The 22,213-nt window shown below is 45.9% G+C and overlaps 2 protein-coding genes across 2 annotated transcripts in view; one reads left to right on the top strand and one right to left on the bottom strand.

The window, feature by feature from the left end:
• LOC149320357 (uncharacterized) overlaps positions 1-22,213 on the top strand; it is a 126,427-nt gene that overhangs the window by 31,996 nt on the left and 72,218 nt on the right. The gene's annotated exons all lie outside the window — the stretch shown is intronic.
• Positions 8,119-22,076, bottom strand: LOC149320360 (uncharacterized). The gene is given in 6 exon segments (XM_089501445.1): positions 8,119-8,747; positions 8,750-9,871; positions 10,814-10,931; positions 11,932-12,035; positions 19,303-19,411; positions 21,948-22,076. Coding segments are annotated over 5 exon segments (1,575 nt in total). The 5' UTR covers positions 19,325-19,411; positions 21,948-22,076; the 3' UTR covers positions 8,119-8,538.

Here is a 22,213-nt window from a genome sequence, read left to right as displayed (position 1 = left end):
AAGGGTCAACCACTGAAATAAATAAATTCCCACTTAAATAAATGAACTTTGCAACCTGTCTCCCCCTTCCCTAAAACCTTTTTCTTTAGTAGCGGGGGGGGGGGGGGGTATTCTGACTTCCAAAGTGGGAAAGGTATACTGGCATTCAAACTTTTTTTTAAGCTTTAGCTCTGTTCTTCAATTGCTAAATTCTACAGAGGCTGGATGGCCATCTGTCAGGGATGCTTTGAGTGAGAGTTCCTGCATGGCAGCGGGTTGGACTGGACGGCCTTTGTGGTCTCTTCCAACTCTACGATTCTATGATTCATCTTTAAAAATAATAAGCCTGTTATTATACCTAATACGCATCCAAGTGCCAGGTGCCTGCATTGCTTGGCATTTGTTGGGCCTGGAAGAGAATTTGGGGTTGTATGTTTAATATCCATGTGTCAGGAAGTCCCTGAAAGAAAATGGGGACACTTTATTTTCTTAACTCAACTATACCCCACAAAATAAAACCCCACACGTCTCTTGCCTCCTCCACTTCAGACAGAAAGAAGTTTAAGATGTTCAAGATAATATAACATATCATAGAATCATAGAGTTGGAAGACTCCATTCTGCCATGCAGGAACTCTCAAGCAAAGCATCCCCAACAGATGGCCTTCCAGTCTCTGCTTAAAGGCCTCCGAAGAGGGGGACTCCACCATCCTCCATTGAGGGAGTGTGTTCCACTGTCACAGCCCTTACTGTCAGGAAGTTCCTCTTAATGTTGAGGTGAAATTTCTTTTCCTGGAGTTTGCATCCATTGTTCTGTGTTGGATTCCCTTTCCTTGGAGGTCTTTAAACAGTGGCTGGATGGCTCTCTGTTGGGTATGCTTTGATTGTGAGTTCCTGCATGGCAAGGATTGGTCTGCATTACCCTACTTCACTTTCCATAACATTTTTACCAAATTTTATAACAGGCGGCCATTCTTCATCTATTTGTTTCACATCCTTATGGTTGAACCAGTCTTTATGTTCACCTGTCTAGTTAATCATTTCGTGGGTTTTCCATTTTTGTGCTATTAGCAACCTTGCAGCAGATACTATAATTTATAAAACAAATCAGAACAAATGTTGGAAGTGTCAAGCTGCAGTAGGAGCATGGTACCATGTATGGCGTGGCACTACCCAAAGATAAAAAGATACTTCAAATACATACATATTAAAATAAATGAGGCCCAAAACATTACCTATGAAATAAAACCTAAAATGTATATCCTGAACATGATTAATCAAATCCCTAAGCAAATTGTGAACATGTATTGGAGGGTTGTATTATATATAGGGTTGCCATAAGTCAGGACCTCCAAACCGGGACAAATGTAGGACAAATGTAGGACAAAATTTTCAAATGTAGGACACATTTTTTTTTTTTTTTTAAATGGAGGACATTTGGCATTATTCCTAGACAGATGGCAGAAATGTGCTTCCCTTTCTGACCAAAAACCAGAAGAAGAGGAAGAGTGGAAGAAGCAGAGGAGGAGGAAGAGGAGAAGAAGAAAAGGAGGAAGAAGAGGAGGAGGAAGAGGAGGAGGAGAGGAGGAAGAAGAAGAGGAGGAGGAAGAAGAGGAAGAAGGGGAGGAGGAGGAGGAGGAAGAAGAAGATGAAGAAGAAGGGGAGGAAGAGAGGAGGAAGAAGAAGAGGAGGAAGAAGATGAAGAAGAAGAGGAAGAGGAGGAGGAGGAAGAAGAAGAGGAGAAGGAAGAAGGGGAAGAGGAGGAGGAGAGGAGGAAGAAGAAGAGGAGGAGGAAGAAGAAGGGGAGGAAGAAGAGGAGAAGGAGAGGAGGCAGAAGAAGAGGAAGAGGAGAAAGAAGAGGAAAGGCTCTTTCCCCTGCCTGGCTGCCTCCGTCACCGGCGGAGGAGGCGGCAAGGCAGGGGAAAGGGGCCTCGCTGAGGCGAAGCCCTTTGGCCCTGTCAGGCCGCCTCCGTTGCCGGCGGAGGAGGCCAGGCAGGGAACAGGCCTTGCTGAGGCGAGGCTCCTTTCCCTGCCTGGCGTCCATTGCCGGGGGGCGGGAGAAATCCCAGGGGCGGGGCCAAACCGGGGCGGGACCGTGCAGACCCACCCCAAACCGGGAAAGTCCCGCCCCCAGGCGGGATATGGGAACCCTAATTATATATGATATTGCAACATGAGAAAGTTACTTTTAGAGGGAGAGGTCTAGTTGTAACCTTAAACTAGTAAAAATCTGCAATGAACTGGGCCAAGTGTCATGCCAGGAGTGGGGATCCTGTGCCCCTCGTTCTGTATCCCCAGAAATAAAAACTCCCCATAACTGCTGCCATGTTTCATACTCTTTGGATGGGCAGCCAAAAAAACAGAATGCTCCAAATAATGTAAACTTTTATTGAATGGAGATATAAGTGCAAGATGCCTTAAAATCATAACCTTTGCAGCACAAATAGCTCCAAAGGGGGTCCTAATAGTTTTACAAGACAAATTCTAGATATACTCTCTCCAAACAAAACGTATTTTACACTTCCACATTCTCTCTCTTGTGGGCATTCAGATACTTAAAGGACTGAATCTTTAAGGAAAAGAAGGAATGGGATTTTTTTTACAGATATCAAGGTCTGTATATCATTTTTAATAGAATTTAATATTTTAATGTGTAAGTTTATAATTTGTTTAATATCTTATTAAAACTATATTTATGATGTTTATATTTTTGCATTGTTTTTCATTTGTACTGTTTTAAGATTGTTGTTAGCCACTTTGATTCCCCATATGAGGAGAAAGACAGGCTACAAATAAAATAAAATAAACTGAACATCCCTTGAATTTCAGTGCAGATAAACCTTTCACCAATAAAGACGGAGACTTTATTATTGTGTCCACCATTGCGATCGACTAATTTTGCCATAGCACTTTGATACCATTAAACTTCCAGAACTTTGCCAACAGACTCCTGGAATTTCTCATTTCGTGAGGTTCTTAGAATTCTCTAGCCACTCTCATGAATTACTGCACTAGTGCCCTCTGCCTAGCAGCTGATTCTAAACACCCTTTTCACCAAACTACAATCCCAGGGATTCTGTAAGATGGAGGAATGGCAGTTCACACGGCATCAAACTCTTACAATTGGGTAGTGCGGTGCATACTTGATCTCTAATAGGGCTGTGAATTCAGGATTGCCCCAGGCTTTGATGTTTATGGGCCAAAAGTTAGGACCTGGAGATGACCCTCTGGTGATGTCATTAAGCATGATGCATTAAGTGCCAACCATAGTTGTTCACAGATTGTCATTCAAATACACACAATATATTTTCCATTGTAGAAATTAAGACAGACATCTTAAAAGGGCTGTGCCCAGATCCAAAGAAAGGAGGGATTGTTCTTTTTCACTTACTTGGGGAAACAGTATAACGAACATTAAATTTAGCCTCTTTGCTTCTACCCAGTAGGTGGATGCAGAGTTGAGGCAGATCCATAGAGCCCCTATAGCCTATGAACCCGACAGACAGGCAAAATAAGCTCGCTTCTGGATGTCATTGTCAGGTGGTGTTTAGACATCAAACACTGCAATGACATTGGAAAGCCACCTTGAAGCTGCCCAGATGTGGGGGGGCTTCATTATACTCTGGCAGTGAGGCATTTATACACTGCACAATGCATTATGAAGCTGCCATGAGGCTGTGGCAGGGCCAGCAAAGCCAGTTTTTCCCCTGCTGAAAAAGAAGCAGATCTTATCTGCTCCTTTTTCAGCTGGGTTCAAGGTGAGTTGGGGCTGCAGTATGAGTTTGTCATGGCCCTAATCTGGAAGGGATGAATTGAGACTGCCACTTCTTGCCAGTCTGTTTCCCCCTCCCACCCCTCATGCCAGCTGCAGCCACAAGTGAATTAAGTAAATTATAACATGTTGCTGCTTTCCCAGCTGCCCAGAGCCCTTTCCTCTTACCTGGAGTTTCCTTTCAAAAACTGGAGAACAGGCACCCTCATCTCCCAATGTGTGATCATCCTACTGCCCCATGTAAAAAAGTCAGTAAAAACACACACACACACAGACATTGCAGGAGAAGAACCCAAATAAAACTTGATCCTTTCTAGTTTAGGTTTTAGTCCTGAGGATTAGTTTAGTTCCTGGCTTTTGAGGGGGGGGGGGGGGGGTCAGTGTTTGACTCAGGATTCAGTTAATGTTGTGTGTCAAGGCAGGGCTAGAAAGAGGTTGAAATTATTTATTTCCCACCTTCCCCCAGGACTGGGACTCAGGGTGGCTTACAACATTAAAAACAATACAATGAAAAAGATACAAAAAGAATACATTAAAATAGAATGAAACTACTACAATAAAGTAAAATAGAAGATGGAAATGTCTAAAATACATTAAAACAATATAGCATGCAAATCTGTTCTTTACAACTTTTCTGTGTTTAATGCCTGTTTGAAAAGGAAGGTTTTTGCCTGTTGGCAGGAGGCCATCAAGGAAGGGGTCAGTCTGGTCTCCCTGGGAAGGGAGTTCCAGAGGCTAAATGCATTTTGCCATCTTCTCCAGACAGTGGCCCTACCGTTTCCTTCTCCTTTTGCTGCAGACATATCCAAAAAAGCCCTTTTTCTTGTTCTTAACCTCTCTAGCAACCCTGAGGTCATTCTGCACTTTAGCATTTCTGGCTTTACCTCTACATCTGCTCACTATTTGTTTAAATTCCTCTTTGGTGATTTCCCCATTTTTCCATTTCTTATACATGTTGCACTTAAAATTTAGCTCAGTTGAAAGTTCCTTAGTCATCCATCCTGGTTTCTTGAGATGTCTCCCATTTTTCTTCCTCATTGAAACTGTTTCAAATTGTGCCTTCAGTATCTCCCTTTTGATAAACTCCCTTCCATCCTGAAGTAAGGCCTTTGACAGGGGTCCCTATGACATTCTTGCAAAGAAGCTTGTAAAATGTGGGCTAGACAAGGTAACTGTTACATGGACCAGAGCGATCCAACAGGGTTCTTTCCTGGGCCTACTGCTATTCAACATTTTTGATCAATGACTTGGATGACAGAAATGGGGGGCAGTTGACAAGAGCCCAACCTTTTTTGACCTGTGGGTGAGGGGCAGCCGCTTACGATGGCGGGATCACCATCCTCCGGGTAAGTGTCCAGCCCTGACCATGCTGCCTGAAGCCCATTCCTACCGTCCCGTAACCCTTCCCTAGTCCTCCCCTTCCTCTTCCATGGGTGCTAATGGTGTCTCTCCTTCCTGTTTCCAACTGCAGGCATGCAGTCTCCAGCACCAGATGAACTAAATGAATATAAGTCTCTAGGACCAGATGAATATGCTGAGTCAAGGTTTCAGTCCTGAAGAGAGAGGAGTCCCATTTGGAAGCCAGAGGTCCAAGTAACAGACCAGCTTCTTCTTCTCCCTGGCCCCACGGTGGCCCACCCTCTCTCTCTCTCTCTGCTTGCTTTGCAGCAGAGAACCTGTCAGCTCCTGGTTTTATAGCCCTACCAGGCAAAGCAGCTGTGAGCGATGCAAAACACAGCGCCTACCAAGTAAGGGCCTCAGTACTAAAAAGAGTGGAATCCCATTTGGAAGACAGAGGTCCAGGTACCAGTAGAACCAGAAGCTTCTTCCTCCTGATAGACACTATGATCCTCCTTCTCTCTCTGCTGGGGTGGTTTAGGGTCTTCTCTCCCTCAGAGGCCACAGAAGTGGCAGTTGGAATGGAGGGAGTGTGCCTCACCAGCTGCTGGGACTAGGCAAGGATGGCCCTTCTCTCCCTCAAATGTCACAGCAGTGGCAGTTGGAATGGAGTGAGGGAGCCTCACCAGCCGCTGGGACTGGGCAACGATGGCCCTTCTTTCTCTCAGAGACCACAGCAGTGGCAGTTGGACTGGAAGGAGGGTGCCTCACCAGCCGCTGGGACTAGGCAATAATGGCCCTTGTCTCCCTCAGAGGCCTCAGCAGTGGCAGTTGGAATAGAGGGAGGGTGCCTCACCAGCCACTGGGACTAGGCAACGATGGCCCTTCTCTTCCTCAGAGGCCACAGCAGTGGCAGTTGGAATGGAGGGAGGGTGCCTCATCATCTGCTGGGACTAGGCAACGATGGCCCTTCTCTTCCTCAGAGGCCACAGCAGTGGCAGTTGGAATAGAGGGAGGGTGCCTCACCAGCTGCTGGGACTAGGCAACGATGGCCCTTCTCTCCCTCAGAGGCCTCAGCAGTGGCAGTTGGAATAGAGGGTGCCTCACCAGCCACTGGGACTAGGCAACGATGGCCCTTCTCTTCCTCAGAGGCCACAGCAGTGGCAGTTGGAATGGAGGGAGGGTGCCTCACCAGCCGCTGGGACTAGGCAACGATGGCCCTTCTCTCCCTCAGAGGCCTCAGCAGAGGCAGTTGGAATAGAGGGAGGGTGCCTCACCAGCTGCTGGGACTAGGCAACGATGGCCCTTCTCTCCCTCAGAGGCCTCAGCAGTGGCAGTTGGAATAGAGGGTGCCTCACCAGCCACTGGGACTAGGCAACGATGGCCCTTCTCTTCCTCAGAGGCCACAGCAGTGGCAGTTGGAATGGAGGGAGGGTGCCTCACCAGCCGCTGGGACTAGGCAACGATGGCCCTTCTCTCCCTCAGAGGCCTCAGCAGAGGCAGTTGGAATAGAGGGAGGGTGCCTCACCAGCCGCTGGGACTAGGCAACGATGGCCCTTCTCTCCCTCAGAGGCCTCAGCAGTGGCAGTTGGAATAGAGGGAGGGTGCCTCACCAGCCACTGGGACTAGGCAACGATGGCCCTTCTCTTCCTCAGAGGCCACAGCAGTGGCAGTTGGAATGGAGGGAGGGTGCCTCATCATCTGCTGGGACTAGGCAACGATGGCCCTTCTCTTCCTCAGAGGCCACAGCAGTGGCAGTTGGAATAGAGGGAGGGTGCCTCACCAGCTGCTGGGACTAGGCAACGATGGCCCTTCTCTCCCTCAGAGGCCTCAGCAGTGGCAGTTGGAATAGAGGGTGCCTCACCAGCCACTGGGACTAGGCAACGATGGCCCTTCTCTTCCTCAGAGGCCACAGCAGTGGCAGTTGGAATGGAGGGAGGGTGCCTCACCAGCCGCTGGGACTAGGCAACGATGGCCCTTCTCTCCCTCAGCAGTGGCAGTTGGAATAGAGGGTGCCTTACCAGCCACTGGGACTAGGCAACGATGGCCCTTCTCTTCCTCAGAGGCCACATCAGTGGCAGTTGGAATGGAGGGAGGGTGCCTCACCAGCCGCTGGGACTAGGCAACGATGGCCCTTCTCTCCCTCAGAGGCCTCAGCAGAGGCAGTTGGAATAGAGGGAGGGTGCCTCACCAGCCGCTGGGACTAGGCAACGATGGCCCTTCTCTCCCTCAGAGGCCTCAGCAGTGGCAGTTGGAATAGAGGGAGGGTGCCTCACCAGCCACTGGGACTAGGCAACGATGGCCCTTCTCTTCCTCAGAGGCCACAGCAGTGGCAGTTGGAATAGAGGGAGGGTGCCTCACCAGCCGCTGGGACTAGGCAACGATGGCCCTTCTCTTCCTCAGAGGCCACAGCAGTGGCAGTTGGAATAGAGGGAGGGTGCCTCACCAGCTGCTGGGACTAGGCAACGATGGCCCTTCTCTTCCTGAGGCCTCACCAGTGGCAGTTAGAATAGAGGGAGGGTGCCTCACCAGCCACTGGGACTAGGCAACGATGGCCCTTCTCTTCCTCAGGGGCCACAGCAGTGGCAGTTGGAATAGAGGGAGGGTGCCTCACCAGCCGCTGGGACTAGGCAACGATGGCCCTTCTCTTCCTCAGAGGCCACAGCAGTGGCAGTTGGAATAGAGGGAGGCTGCCTCACCAGCTGCTGGGACTAGGCAACGATGTCCCTTCTCTCCCTCAGAGGCCACAGCAGTGGCAGTTGGAATGGAGGGAGGGTGCCTCACCAGCTGCTGGGACTAGGCAACGATAGCCCTTCTCTCTCTCAGAGACCACAGCAGTGGCAGTTGGAATGGAGGGAGGGAGCCTCACCAGCTGCTGGGACCAGGCAAATGTCATTATCACTTTAATTATCGCCACTAAATTTCTTCAATGACAGCACCGTGGGCCTTTTCATCTCATAGCTGCCACCAAATTGTCAGTGACCACCAAAACTGCTTATTTTTTCTTTTAAAATTTACTTTCATATAATACATGGTAGCATGACTAAATTACTGATGTGCCAAACAAGCCTCTATTTGTAACTACTGGGACTAGGCAACGCTGGCTCTTCTCTCCCTCACAGCAATGGCAGTGAAATGGAGGGAGGGTGCCTCATCAGCCACTGGGACTAGCCAACGATGGCTCTTCTCTCCCTCAGAGTCCACAGCAGTGTCATTTTCAACATCTTTCTTCATGGTCACAGTCAGTTGAATAATGGCAGCACCTCATTAATACAAATACTGAAGCTCCATAATTAATGCTGGTATTCACATACTCTGGGTGGGAAAAGGTTTATTGAATAGTCCTGCAAGTGCAAGATACTTAAAACCACATACTTCGCAACAGAAATAGCATAATAGAAGATTATAACAGAACTTTACAGAACACAATCTATATGTATGGAGGCTGTCTCACAAAGAAAAAAAATTCTGAAGTCCTGGCATCTCTATGACTTCTCTCATGTATAATGTGTCATGTTGTGTAATGTTGTTACCTGAAATAAAACACTTTCCACCCTGCTTACATTTGTATGGTTTCTCTCCTGTGGGAAATCTCTGATGAGCTAGAAGGTCTGATTTTCGAGCAAAGCCTTTCCCATATTGCTTTCATTTGTATGGTATCTATGGACAAGCTCATGCCCCAAAAGGGTTGACTTCTGAGTAAAACATTTCCCACACTGCTGACATTTGTGTGGTTTCTCTCCTGTATGGACTCTGTTATGAATCAAAAGGGCTGACTTGTGAGCAAAATATTTACCACACTGTTGGCATTTGTACGGTTTCTCTCCGGTGTGGACTCTCAGGTGACCCTGAAGGTGTGACTTGTAACCAAAACATTTCCCACACTGCTGGCATTTATATGGTTTCTCTCCCGTGTGGACTCTCAGGTGACCCTGAAGGTGTGACTTGTGACTAAAACATTTCCCACACTGCTGGCATTTGTATGGTTTCTCTCCTGTGTGGACCCTCAGGTGACCCTGAAGGTGTGACTTCTGAGTAAAACATTTTCCACATTGCTGGCATTTGTATGGTTTCTCTCCTGTGTGGATTCTCTGGTGACTCTGAAGGCATGACTTATGAGCAAAACATTTGTCACACTGCTGGCATTTGAATGGATTCTCTCCAGTGTGGATGCTCTGATGAGCTCGAAGGTATGACTTGCGAGCAAAGCCTTTCCCACACTCCTGGCATTTGTATGGTTTCTCTCCTGTGTGGACCCTGTGATGAACAAGAAGGTCTGACATGCGAGCAAAGCCTTTCCCACACTGCTGGCATTTGTTTGGTTTCTCTCCTGTGTGGACTGTCTGATGCCTGAAAAAGTGTGACTTATCAGCAAAGCATTTTCCACACTTCTGGCATTTGTATCGTTTCTCTCCTGTGTTGACTTTCATGTGAGCCTGAAGGTTTGACTTGTAAGCAAAACATTTCCCACACTGCTGGCATTTGTATCGTTTTTCTCCTGTGTGAAGTCTCTGATGGCTCAAAAGGGCTGACATCTGAGTAAAACATTTCCCACACTGCTGGCATTTGTATAGTCTCTCTCCTGTGTGCACTCTTTGATGCTTCACAAGGTCTGACATCTGACCAAAACTATTCCCACACTGTTGGCATGTGTATAGTTTCTTTACTGTTTGGCCTCCCTGATGCCTCACAAGAGCTGACACGTGAGCAAAACATTTTCCACATCTCTGGCATGTGTATAGTTTTTCTCCTGCATGGATCCTCTGATGATTCATGAGTTCTTCTATAAAGGAGGACAAGGAAAAGCTCAAGTAGGAAAAATAATAATCAGAGACAAAGGAGTTTTTGTGTCCCCTTTCTCTCCTTTCATAGATATCATCCATAACTGCTAAATGGAATCCCATAATATGTCTAAAAACAAGGACTAGAGCTGGTTTGCACCAATTCACTCAAACCAGTTGTTAAATTTTTGTCAAGTTCATGGCTGCCTCACAATGCACAAGGCACCTATTGTGGCCATATTCTGGACTTTCCCAGAAGTACCTTCCTGTCCACAGAGAGCTAGACTATCTTTGCTTTGCTCCTGTCCTCCCTCCTCCCATATGCCTGATCATCTTCCATTTTCCCTTCCTCTCTCTAATTTTTGCATCTGCCCTCAGCATTTCACCTTCTGCATCTGTAAAAAAGAACGGCAGGGAAGAGATGCTGATGGTGAAATGTTGAGGGCAGGTTCAGAAGTTGGAGAGTGGAGGGGAAAATGGAAGGTGATCCGCCATGTAGGAAACAGGAGGAAGGGCAGGAGCAAAGCAAAGATAGCGTAGCTCTGTATGAACATTTGTTGCTCTCTCTCTCTCTCTTACACACATACACATGCACACACAGAATGTGATGCAGGAAAAAGTCATTTTGAGGCCCTTTGGTGAGAAAGAATAATAAACATCCAAATCAACAGGAAAGGCTGAAGATGGGGGCTGGGAATTGGACCCTAGAAAGGAGCCTTATTTAAAAACTGCCATGGTTGCCTCCTAACAAATCCTAGGATTGGCAGTTTAGGAAGGGTTATTAACAATCTTCAACTAAAGAGCTCTCATGCCTTACTAAACTACAAATTCCACAAAGTCACAGGATATCCACAGTATAACAATTAATGTAGAATCATAGTGCCATGACAATGTAGTATGCAAGGACCCGTCATCTTTGTAGGAAGGGCAATCAAGTTCCTTACCCACAGAGGAAACATTCTCATAGTTTTCCATCATCACTTCGTTGTATAAAAATTTCTGCCTCTGATCCAACAGTTCCCATTCCTCTTTGAAGTACACAGCAACATCTCTAAAGGTCACCTGCAACAGAAAATGGCTCTCATGCAGACCGTGATTAAGCAAAAGTGGAGGAAAGAACATGGTGCATCCCAAATATTATTTGATCACTTCAGAATAGAGTGGGACATTTTGAATATTCTTTTTCCTTAACTCCTTAGATCTTCAAGAATAAGGCATCAGGGAAAAGACAAGGCTACAATTTGAGTCTTTGATGACTTAGATTTCTCATATGAAAAGAATCTTTGTTTAGCACATGGAAACCCTTCCATGTAGGTAAGTCCATTATTAACTAGCATAGCTCTAGGCCAGCCTCACCCAATCAGCACATCATCATCATCATCATCATCATCATCATCATCATCATCATCATTGGATTTTTCAGCCCGTATAGTGAAGTTCTTTTAGTACGTAAGACAAAGACCAACACAAGAGATTCTACCTAAACATTAAGAGGAACTTCCTGACAGTAAGTGCTGTTCAACAGTAGAACACACTCCCTTAGAGAGTGGTGGAGTCTCCCTCTTTGGAGGTCTTTAAAAAGAGGCTGGATGGCCATCTGTCAGGGATGCTTTGATTGAGAGTTCCTGCATGGTAGGGGATTGGACTGGATGGCCTTTGTAGTTTCTTTCAATTTTATGGTTCTATGCCTCTTCCCATCCTTGACAATATAAATATGAAAAACAAAAATTTAAATCATTAGGAATTGATGCCTTTCATCCTGGCGCAAAACCAGCTGCCTGAATCAGTTGCCAAAATGGTGGACCAACCCTACCTAAAAGCCATGGGTTTAATGCTAATGCAAGAATATACCAAATACTCCTGAGGGGCCAGCACTGGAAGGAAGGCCAATCCCGCCACCCCTGGCCCTGACTGACTGGGTAGGAAAGCAAGGACAAGATGACAGAAAGCTCTGATCAACTGAGCCACTGCAGGACCGAGGATGACCTCTGTCCACCCATTGTATCCCAGACTGAAAAACTCCTGATGCTTCCATCACAAAGAAGGAGGGGTGAACATTAACCTGTTCCAATGTCATCTTTCTTCTAATTTCTTCCATGGAGGAGGAATTCAGTGTAGGTTCTCCTCTTTTCCCTCCATTGGAGACCATCTTGGACCTAGGCACACCTGCAGAAAGAACAAATGAAAGTGTTTTAGATGTGCACTTATTTATACAGTCTTTATACAACAAATCAACCTGGAACATACAGTGAAAGACAAAACTAAATTGAGGCTATTATAATTTGGACACATTGTGAGATAATATGACTTGCTGAAAAAATATGATGATTGTCAGTAATGTAGAAGGCAACAGGACAAGAGAAAGAGCACACTACGGGTGGATTGACTCAAGCCAAAACACTGAGCTTGCAAGACCTGGTTGAGCATGGTCATAACATGGTGTCTTAGAGGTCTCTCATTTATAAGATTGCCTTAGGTTGAAGCCAACCAATCATGTTTTAGGTTCCTTCTTTATCATTAGAAAAACAAAATAATAGTTTAGAAAACTTTGACAAAGAATGGGATAAGGTGATAAAATATTTAAAAGAGCAGTGGGGAGAAATAGCGATTTTGGTTTAAACAAACCAAATTTTGGAATAATTGATGGAACGATGTATAATTTCAATGATAAGAATGGGAAATAAAGTTATATAGTATAGATGAAGACAATAAATGGGAAAATTATGTTAATGAATTTATATTTATCATGATCGGTTTTAGCATGAAACTTAAATTACAGGGAAAGATTTAGGGAAATTCAGTGGAAGTTACAGAAGAGCTTTCCAATGAATAATCAACTGGAAGTTAAGTTGTATGAATGAGGGTTTTGTGTTGGTGGGTTTGTACTTTCCCCCCTTCTGTCATCTCTTCTGCCCCTCTTCTCCCATTGAGAATGTCATGGATCTGAACAGAAAAGAATTAGAAGAGAAAAGATAGATGAGGGCAAAGCATGTAGAAGAGGGTTAGAGTATGTTAGTTGACTGTAATATAGAGAAGTATGGGAAATTGGTAAGTTAAAAGTGAAGAAGAAGAGGTAGTGTAGAAAGAAATTGGGGATGGAGTTTAAGAAAGCAAGTTAATGCAGGTTGCTGAGTAGAAGATAGAAGAGAGAATGGAAGAAAAGAAAGGAAAAAAGAGGAGGGGAAAGAGAGAAAACAAGGTTGAAAGCAATAAGAAGTAGTGAAAGAAGAGAGAAGGGGCGAAAGGAAGAGGAAATAGATATCAATTAGAGATTATATGGTAAAATACATTTAGTTCTTCAAAGGTGGTGGTAACTTTGTATAAATCAGATGATTTTGAATATGTATTTAGTTTTTTAAATAATAATAATAATAATAATAATAATAATATTTTTATTTCTATCCCGCTTTTTACCAGGCAATCAAAGCAGCTTACAACAGGTAAAATACAGCCATATATATATATAATGCCCCCCCTTAAAACAAGATTAAACAATGTGAGATTAAAAACTACATATTAAAACCGACTAAGCTAAATAAAAATCATCATAGGCAGAGTTCACTGGACGGGAAGTCTTATTTGTGGTCGAGCATTTATTCCGGGAAGGCTTGCCGGAAGAGATCCGTATTAATGGCCTTTTTTAAACTCTCTAGATTGGTGATTTGACGGATCTCGTCCAGCAGACCATTCCATAAGTTTGAAGCAGCTGCAGAGAATGTCCTCTGGGAGGTCGCTGTCAATCTGGTCTTTAAGGGCTGTAATAAATTCCTCCCAGAGGACCTGAGGGTATGGGGCGGATTGTATGGAAGCAGGCGATCCCTTAGATAGGTTGGGCCCAAGCCATGTAGGGCTTTAAAGGTGATAACCAACACCTTGTACTGTGCCCGGAAGCTGATAGGCAGCCAGTGGAGTGACTTCAATATTGGTGTTATATGGTCACTCCTTGCTGTTCCTGTGACCAACCTGGCTGCCATATTCTTTTTCCCCTCCTTTTTATACTGTTGCTAGTTTGTCTGTATATTTGGTTGGTGTGTCTTGCTTATTTCTTCAATAAAAGCTAAAAAACAAACAAAATCCTTTCTAGCTAGGATTACCCACAAGAGTTAGCCCCAAGGCAGGGGTGAGAACCCTGCGGTCTCCCAAGTGTTGGTGGAATACAACTCTCAACACCCCATCCTGATTTGTTATGCTGCTAAAGGGGAAGATGGCAGCTGTAATCCAACAACATCTGGAGGGCCACATGATGCCCACTCCATTCCAAAGAATGTAAACTATAACAGTGAAGGAAACAGAGGCACAGGGACGTAGCCAAGGGGGGGTCCTTGGGGTCCAGACCCTCCCTTCCATTAGAAAAATGAATGGTGTGTGCTGCTGCGCCGCCACACTCAAGCCCCATTATAATGGTGGCACTTAGTCTGGACCCCCCCCCCCCCTTCCTAAAATCCTGGCTACATCCCTGAGAGGCAAAACCCTCTCCTCTCCAGGCTTCAGAGGCAGCCTGGGGCAAAGAATGTGGAAAGAGCTTCAGCACTAGCACACACCCTCCCAAGAGGGGAAGAATCTGGTACAAAGAAGCCATTGATTTATCTAGTCAAAGTGTTTTTGCCTGGAACCTTCTTTCAAGGGATGAAATTTAAGACTGGCAGAATGAACAGAAAAGGTAAGAAGACAGACAGAGAGATTGTCACCTCTTTGTCCCCCAAGAATAAAATAGATAGAATGCTCATTTTCCAAGAGAGGAAGGAAAGACAGAAGCTGTGTATACTGTCCCCACCTCCCAAAGAAGGCATTAAAAGCACCAGGAGATACGGTGAGGGGGAATGAAAATGATGGCCGAAAGGGAAAAGCACCCTAGATGGGCTTGTTTAGGGGGGAGGAGAAGGAGCCTCCTTCTGCTCCCCTCAGAGGGTCTCTCCAGTCACCATAGGGGATCCATGGGGGTAGTAGGATGGTGCAGAGAGAAAACTTTCCTGGCCAAACAGTGTGGCCTGGTAGGAAAAGCTGCCCTTCCTTTTTTGTAGGCTGGGGGATGTTGAAGAATGAAGAGGGGGAAGGCAGCTCCTGCACCAGAAAGAAAAAGTTCCTTTCTGCTAAGCAAGAGAAAGAAACTGGGGGAGAGAGGTAGTGAAATTATTTAGGGTCCCATTTGCCTTCCTCTTGAAAAAAGGACCTCTCTCTCTGTCTCCTTCTTTTACTATTCCCTGCATCCTTTAAACAACATTCCTTTCCATTCATGCCTACCTTTGCCTTCTGGCATCTCATAACAGCCTCTCATTGCCCCAGGAAAGCCCCCCCAAGGTGAGTTCAGACCCAAATACTTCCCACCCACTTGGTCACCATTGTGATTCCCTTTGACACCCTCCCAAAGATCACAGCCCCACACTGACTCCTACAAGAAGGGAGGAGAAGCCCCCATGCATCTTGGGGAGAAGAGAAGGGGGCCTTCCTTACTTCCACCCCAAGGCTCCTTCCTTATGGAAGAACCCCTAGGCGGCCTCCAAATGGGGGCCTCTTCCCCATTCTTCATGCTCACAAATGAACCCAATGAGAGTCCTCCATCCACATTCTCTCTTTTCTCTAAGCACTCACCTTTCCTCCTCCACCAAAAAAAATCCTGAAGGATCTCTCATTCCTATCTGGCCAACAGTCAAACCCACCAGCCTTCTAGAATCCCATTCAGACACTCAGCTAATCGCCAGTTGCTCCCAGCATTCCATGCTCTCACCCCTCCCAACAGATGACTTACCCTATTAATATAATATAAATTACATAGATGTCCATTACCATACCTTAATTTCAACAATAAACATTTACATTTTAAACAAAAGTCCATAATGCCGCATGGGCCTCTTTCTCAGTGCACTTTGCCCCTCCTCACTTCACCCCTGAAAACTCTTGTTGGTCATTTGTGGGCTAAGGAATAAGTTTATTTCCTTGCCCCCTTGGAGGGTTTTTCACAAAGGGATGGTGGGATCTGGAGGTGACTGGGAAAGGAAACCCATTGGAGCCTCCCTGGAAGACATTATTAAACCCCCCAACCCACCCCCAGATCTCCCACTGCCTTTAGAGTGGGGACTGCCATGTGGGCAGTGCTGGAGAAAGAATGAAAAGGAAGGTGGGGGTGCCTAATATTTTTCCCTTTGGCCTGAGGCAAAAAAGCAACGTGGGTCTGCCCTGTTTCTCCTCTGTATTCACACTCTCTTCCTCATCCAACCACCCACAGAGAGAAAATAGATTTAGTTTATTTATGGAGTGCAAGGGGTAATCCTCTAGCCCTTTGAGTCTTGTCCATCCCCACCTCTCACAGCAAGGGGCTATGGTAGAATTCACTGTTTGCACATTTCCATTTTCTCCCCCTGCTTCCATCATGCTGTTTTAACAGTGGGAAAGAGAGAGAGCAGGGAGGCAATTCAGAGGTGATGAATGGTCTGGATGTACTGACGCTACCTCAGATGGCCAGATGAACTTCATCCAAGGATATTAAAAGAACTGGAAGAAGAAATCTCAGAAACACAGTTAATAATCTTGGAGAATTCCTGAAAAACAGGAGAAGTCCCAGCAGAGTGTAGTCCCATCTTGAAAAAGGAGGAAAAATGAGGACCCAAATAATTACCACGCAGTCAGCCTGACATCAATACCAGCAAAGATTCTACAGCAGATCATGAATGCTGTGATCACTAAAAAGAAACAAATCAAGCTAGACTAATCTTATCTTGTTTCTTTTATAGAAGTACAAGATTTGTAGGTGAAGGCAATACTGTGGATGTAGCATATCTTGATACAATAAGGCCTTTGACAAGGTCCTGCATGATATTCTTGAAAAAATTCTAATGAAGTCTGGGCTAGACAATACAACTGTAAGGTGGATTAGTAATTGGTTGACCAACCAAAACCAAAGGATGCTCAGTAATTGCTCCTCTTCATCCTGGAGAGAAGTGACCAGTGGGGTCCCAAAGGGTTCTGTCCTGGACCCAGCGCTATCCAACATCTTTATCAATGACTTGGATGATGGAATAGAGGACATGCTTATCAAATTTCCAAATGACACCAAATTAGGAGGAGTAGCCAATACCCCAAGGGACAAGATCAAAATTCAATGACCAGTTTATCTAACGCAAGGTGGTTGGCTCTGCTTTAGTAGTCATTTTCCTCCATATCATCTAAGCCTAACAGAGGGAGGCCCTTTTTGGGGAGTCACACATTCCTCCCTCCAGTCTGGCAGCCCCTCCTTTCATTGGAAAGAGCTTCCAGTGACTCTGTGCCCCAGTACAGCGCAATGGCAATATCCAGAATTAGGGGAAGAAACCATGTCTGTGCTCCCACACAGCAGCAAACATTGTTTTGCTTGTACACATTCTCACTGACATTAAAACTCAAAGGTAGGCAAACCTACATTGAGTGTAAGACAGTTAAAAACATACCCTGAGTACTTCTCACAACATGGATAGATCATCCATGAAATCAATCTGCTGGTTTTTTTTTTGGAAATACCATTAACATTTTGCACAGCTAGCCCTCACCATCTGGCCCCTATCTTTCCTGCTTGGCTGACTACAGGGGATGGGAACAAAAGCTATCTCATTTTCATGTATCTCCTGACAATTAGGTGCTGGTCTCCAGTTCATGCTACATTTAAGCCAAGTAGAAAACAGTATTTTCCCCTGAGTCCTGACCCTGGGTGATTTAAAGTTTCTAACACACAGTCTAACCAGTTTCTGTCCATGGAATGGGAGTGGTGCCATTTTGTCCTCTCAGGTTTACTGTCCATTTGGTAACACCTCCTCTGGCTCTTGTTCCCTAACACATAGAGGTAGCATGCCCAGATTGTGACTACCAACCATGGACACCTTTCCCTCAATTTCACCCAACAAAAAAAACTCTGGATGCAAATAATGGGCTCTGAGCTCCATGCATCCCAGTGCGCTCAGTCTTAGGAGTCTAGTGGGAGGCTACTAAGGCCTGGCATGGGCAAGCAGCCATTTTATATAGAATCCTGGCTGTTCACAATTTAGAATGTAATCTCTATCAGAGGAGGAGACTTAGACCATCTAGAAACATAAAACTGCCCATGAAAGGACCAGGGCAGAGGTAGCCCAGTGGCTAAAGAAATGGGCAAAGCCATCCTGGTTTTTTTTTATAAACAAGAGAAAAGATGGTGCACCTGTGGCACACCTTAACAATTTAAACCTGCAGATGAGGGTTTCCTCTTATTATAGATGAATATTATAGATTGCATATTACAGAATGCTGTTGTTGTGCCTTCTTTCCTACTTATGGTGACCTTAACACAACCCTATCACAGTGGTTTCTTGGCAAGATTTGTTCAGAGGGAAATTGTCTTTGTCACCTTCTGAGGCTGAAACAGTGTGACTTGCCCAAAATTACCTAGTGGGTTCCCATTGACAAGCAGCAGTACAAACTTGGTCTCAAGTTCATGGGTCCAAAACACACTGCAGAAATAATCCAGATTGAGATTGCTTTAACTACCCTGGCTCAGTGCTAGGGAATCCTGGGAATTGTAGTTTATTGTTGCACCAAAGCTCTCTGACAGAGGCTAAATGTACTCTCATAAAAGTACAGTTCCCAGAATTCCCTAGCATTGAGCCACTTAAAGTGGTTTCAAACTGGACTATTTCTGCAGTGTGTTTTCGACTGTAGTCCAACATCCCAACCACTACATCATGCTGGCTCTTCTTATGTTATATTATTGCTCTTCCACAATAAATAAATACTGTTTAAAAAAGTTGCCTCACACAGAAACCATGATTATCAAGGAGTTAAATTTCCCCCCTAAAACTTTCAAAAGTTGTTTTTAAAATTTAAAATTTTTAAAAAGTTTCAAGCTCCCCCCATAGCAACTTTTTACTGAGAGGGTATAGTAGGGAAGGGAATATTAAATATCCCCAGAGTCTCTGGTTTAAATTCTTTCTGCTCTTTTGAGACAACTGACCCTTAGAAAGGCCAAGGCACAGTGTTGGTGTCTGCTGCAAGCACCCCAACTGTCAAAATTTAATTTTTACATTTCAAAAACAATCTTGGACCAGCTTAGGTCTAGCATAGCGTGGCACACCATCATCCTGACAGTGGAGTGACAGATTCCAAGGACAGGAATTCATGCCTTTCAGAATGGATCCACTGAAGGCAAACAGGCCTGCCTGAAAGAAGAGCCCTCCCTCTATCCACCATCTTGAGGGAGAGGAAGGCAGGCCATCTCCAACAGGCCTCCGAGGAAGAGCAGATCTGCTGGACTTTTCCCGTTCCCTACTGCCATTCCCTTCTCCTTTTGTGTCTTGTCTTTTTTAGATTGTAAGCCTGAGGGCAGGGAAATGTCTAATTAACAAATTGTAAGCTGCTCTCATAGCCTTGGCTGAAGAGCGGGATAATAATAATAATAATAATAATAATAATAATAATAATAATAAGGGATCCTTACCCAGAGGCCAACTTCCCATCATCCTCCATCTTTCCTTTCTTGATTCAGATTCAAGAGACCCCTCTTTCTTGGATTAACTCACAGACACCTCCTCAAAGGAGACCAGGAGCTAAAAAGAGGAGCAAGAAGACTTTTCTATGGAGGAATAATTGTCCCTACATACATACAGTGGCAGCACTAGCGTTGGTGTCACCCAGTGCTGTAAGTCATGGTCACCCCCTCCGTATGGACCTCCTCCATTATTACACCATACAGAATCCCTAGGAATGTCTTTTGTACTAATGACCCTATGGATGAGACATCTCCCTGTCCTCTACTGCTCTGACCAGCTCCTGCAAACTCATATTCGTGGCCTCTTTAATAAAGTCCAGCCATCTAGTAATATGGAAGAGTGATGTTGTATTTTGATTACAATGGCCAGGTTGATTTTAGCACAGAATTGGAGGAATCAGGAAGTATCAAAGATAGATGAGTGGATATTAAAAGATAACTTGGCCTCAGAGGGAGTCATCAGGCAGACCCAGCAACATCAGGGACTGCCTGAAGGAAGAGGCCCCTCCCTCCTCAACTGTCATCTTGGCCTCAGAGGGAGAGATCAGGCAGACCCAGCAACATCAGGGACTGCCTGAAGGAAGAGGCCCCTCCCTCCTCAACTGTCATCTTGGCCTCAGAGGGAGCGATCAGGCAGACCCAGCAACATCAGGGACTGCCTGAAGGAAGAGGCCCCTCCCTCCTCAACTGTCATCTTGGCCTCAGAGGGAGAGATCAGGCAGACCCAGCAACATCAGGGACTGCCTGAAGGAAGAGGCCCCTCCCTCCTCAACTGCCATCTTGGCCTCAGAGGGAGAGATCAGGCAGACCCAGCAACATCAGGGACTGCCTGAAGGAAGAGGCCCCTCCCTCCTCAACTGCCATCTTGGCCTCAGAGGGAGAGATCAGGCAGACCCAGCAACATCAGGGACTGTCTGAAGGAAGAGGCCCCTCCCTCCTCAACTGTCATCTTGGCCTCAGAGGGAGCGATCAGGCAGACCCAGCAACATCAGGGACTGCCTGAAGGAAGAGGGCCCTCCCTCCTCAACTGTCATCTTGGCCTCAGAGGGAGAGATCAGGCAGACCCAGCAACATCAGGGACTGCCTGAAGGAAGAGGCCCCTCCCTCCTCAACTGCCATCTTGGCCTCAGAGGGAGAGATCAGGCAGACCCAGCAACATCAGGGACGGCCTGAAGGAAGAGGCCCCTCCCTCCTCAACTGTCATCTTGGCCTCAGAGGGAGAGATCAGGCAGACCCAGCAACATCAGGGACTGCCTGAAGGAAGAGGCCCCTCCCTCCTCAACTGTCATCTTGGCCTCAGAGGGAGAGATCAGGCAGACCCAGCAACATCAGGGACTGCCTGAAGGAAGAGGCCCCTCCCTCCTCAACTGTCATCTTGGCCTCAGAGGGAGTCATCAGGCAGACCCAGCAACATCAGGGACTGCCTGAAGGAAGAGGCCCCTCCCTCCTCAACTATCATCTTGGCCTCAGAGGGAGAGATCAGGCAGACCCAGCAACATCAGGGACTGCCTGAAGGATGAGACTTCTCCCTCCTTTGTCACCTTGTATTTTGTATTGCGTTATGATTTTTACTGTACACCGCTATGATCATTGTGGAATAGCGGTCTATAAATAAAACATATTATTATTATTATAACGACATAGTAGAAATGGATAAACTAACTGAGTACTTGAACTGTGAAACTATTGTAGAAAGGGTGGAGGAATGGTCTCCACTAGTGGAATATTGTAAAGAAAGATGGGAATAAATAAGCAGGAGTATGTAAACTACTAATGGTGGAAAATTTAGGAGGACTGTTTAGAATTTTGTTTGAAGGAACAGTGACGAAAAGGAGTCTAGAAGAATAAGGGACTTTGGGGGAGTAGACACAAATTGACTTTTGGGAAGTCATATCATATGGAGATGGCTAAACGGGTTATTTGTACTTGTACAAATGATCATAACTATTGGGGTATCCATTATGGAACCATCCCCTGCGAAAACAGAGCTTAGCACTTATTCAAGCTCCTAGGCTTGACTGGAGCGTGCCCAAGGGTGCGCACGCAATTGCAGATAGCATGGGTCGCCCCCCACGCATAGTCAAGAACGCGGATCTCAGATCTGCGCATTAGGAGGGGAGACGATATATAAAGCCCATCCATCTTGCATGTGGCCTTCCTCTCTTTCTACAATAGTAAAGACACACACACAAAACTCAGCAAAATCAAAATTTCACTTTACATTGCATGTGCAGAGAGCCTAAACACATTTATATCTACATGCTTCCATGCGGTTAAAATGAACACATTCTATTGTTTGAAGTAAAAAATGTTGAAGAACTACAAATTGTGTTAATTTTAAGGGTAAGCGTTACTGCTACAAAAGAGATGTTAATGGCTTAGGTTTGGAGAGGGCCACTGCCAGGGACTCCTTCCCCGCTCCCCCCATTTTGTGGTGGAAGGAGAGCCCTGGATGGGGGGGGGGAGGGAACTGGGAGACACACACCCCCCAGGCACACCATGCATCATTCAGGGGACCCTCCTCTCTCCTTACGCCCCCCCCAGGGTAAACCCCTGACAGCCTCCTTTCCTGACTGCCCCCCTCCCAGCCTTACCTCCTCTTCTCCCTCCAACCAGGGTCCAAGGGAGGGGAAAGAGTCCTAGAGAGCCCTCCTCCTCCTCCAAGGGGAGATAAAGAGCAGAAAAGCCCAGATTCCTAGAGAGGTCGCCTCCAAGGGGGAGAGAGAGCAGAGGCTCAGATTCCTAGAGCGTCCTCTTCCAAGGGGCAGAGAGAGAGAGGGAGAGGCTGAGATTCCTAGAGCGTCCTCTTCCAAGGGGCAGAGAGAGAGAGGGAGAGGCTGAGATTCCTAGAGCGTCCTCT

This window comes from Sceloporus occidentalis, unplaced genomic scaffold, assembly GCF_023333645.1.
Source record: "Sceloporus occidentalis isolate IW3139 unplaced genomic scaffold, rSceOcc1.0.p SCAF_1, whole genome shotgun sequence".
In the NCBI taxonomy this organism is placed as follows: Eukaryota; Metazoa; Chordata; class Lepidosauria; order Squamata; family Phrynosomatidae; genus Sceloporus; species Sceloporus occidentalis.
This window is presented reverse-complemented; position numbering and strand designations above follow the sequence as displayed.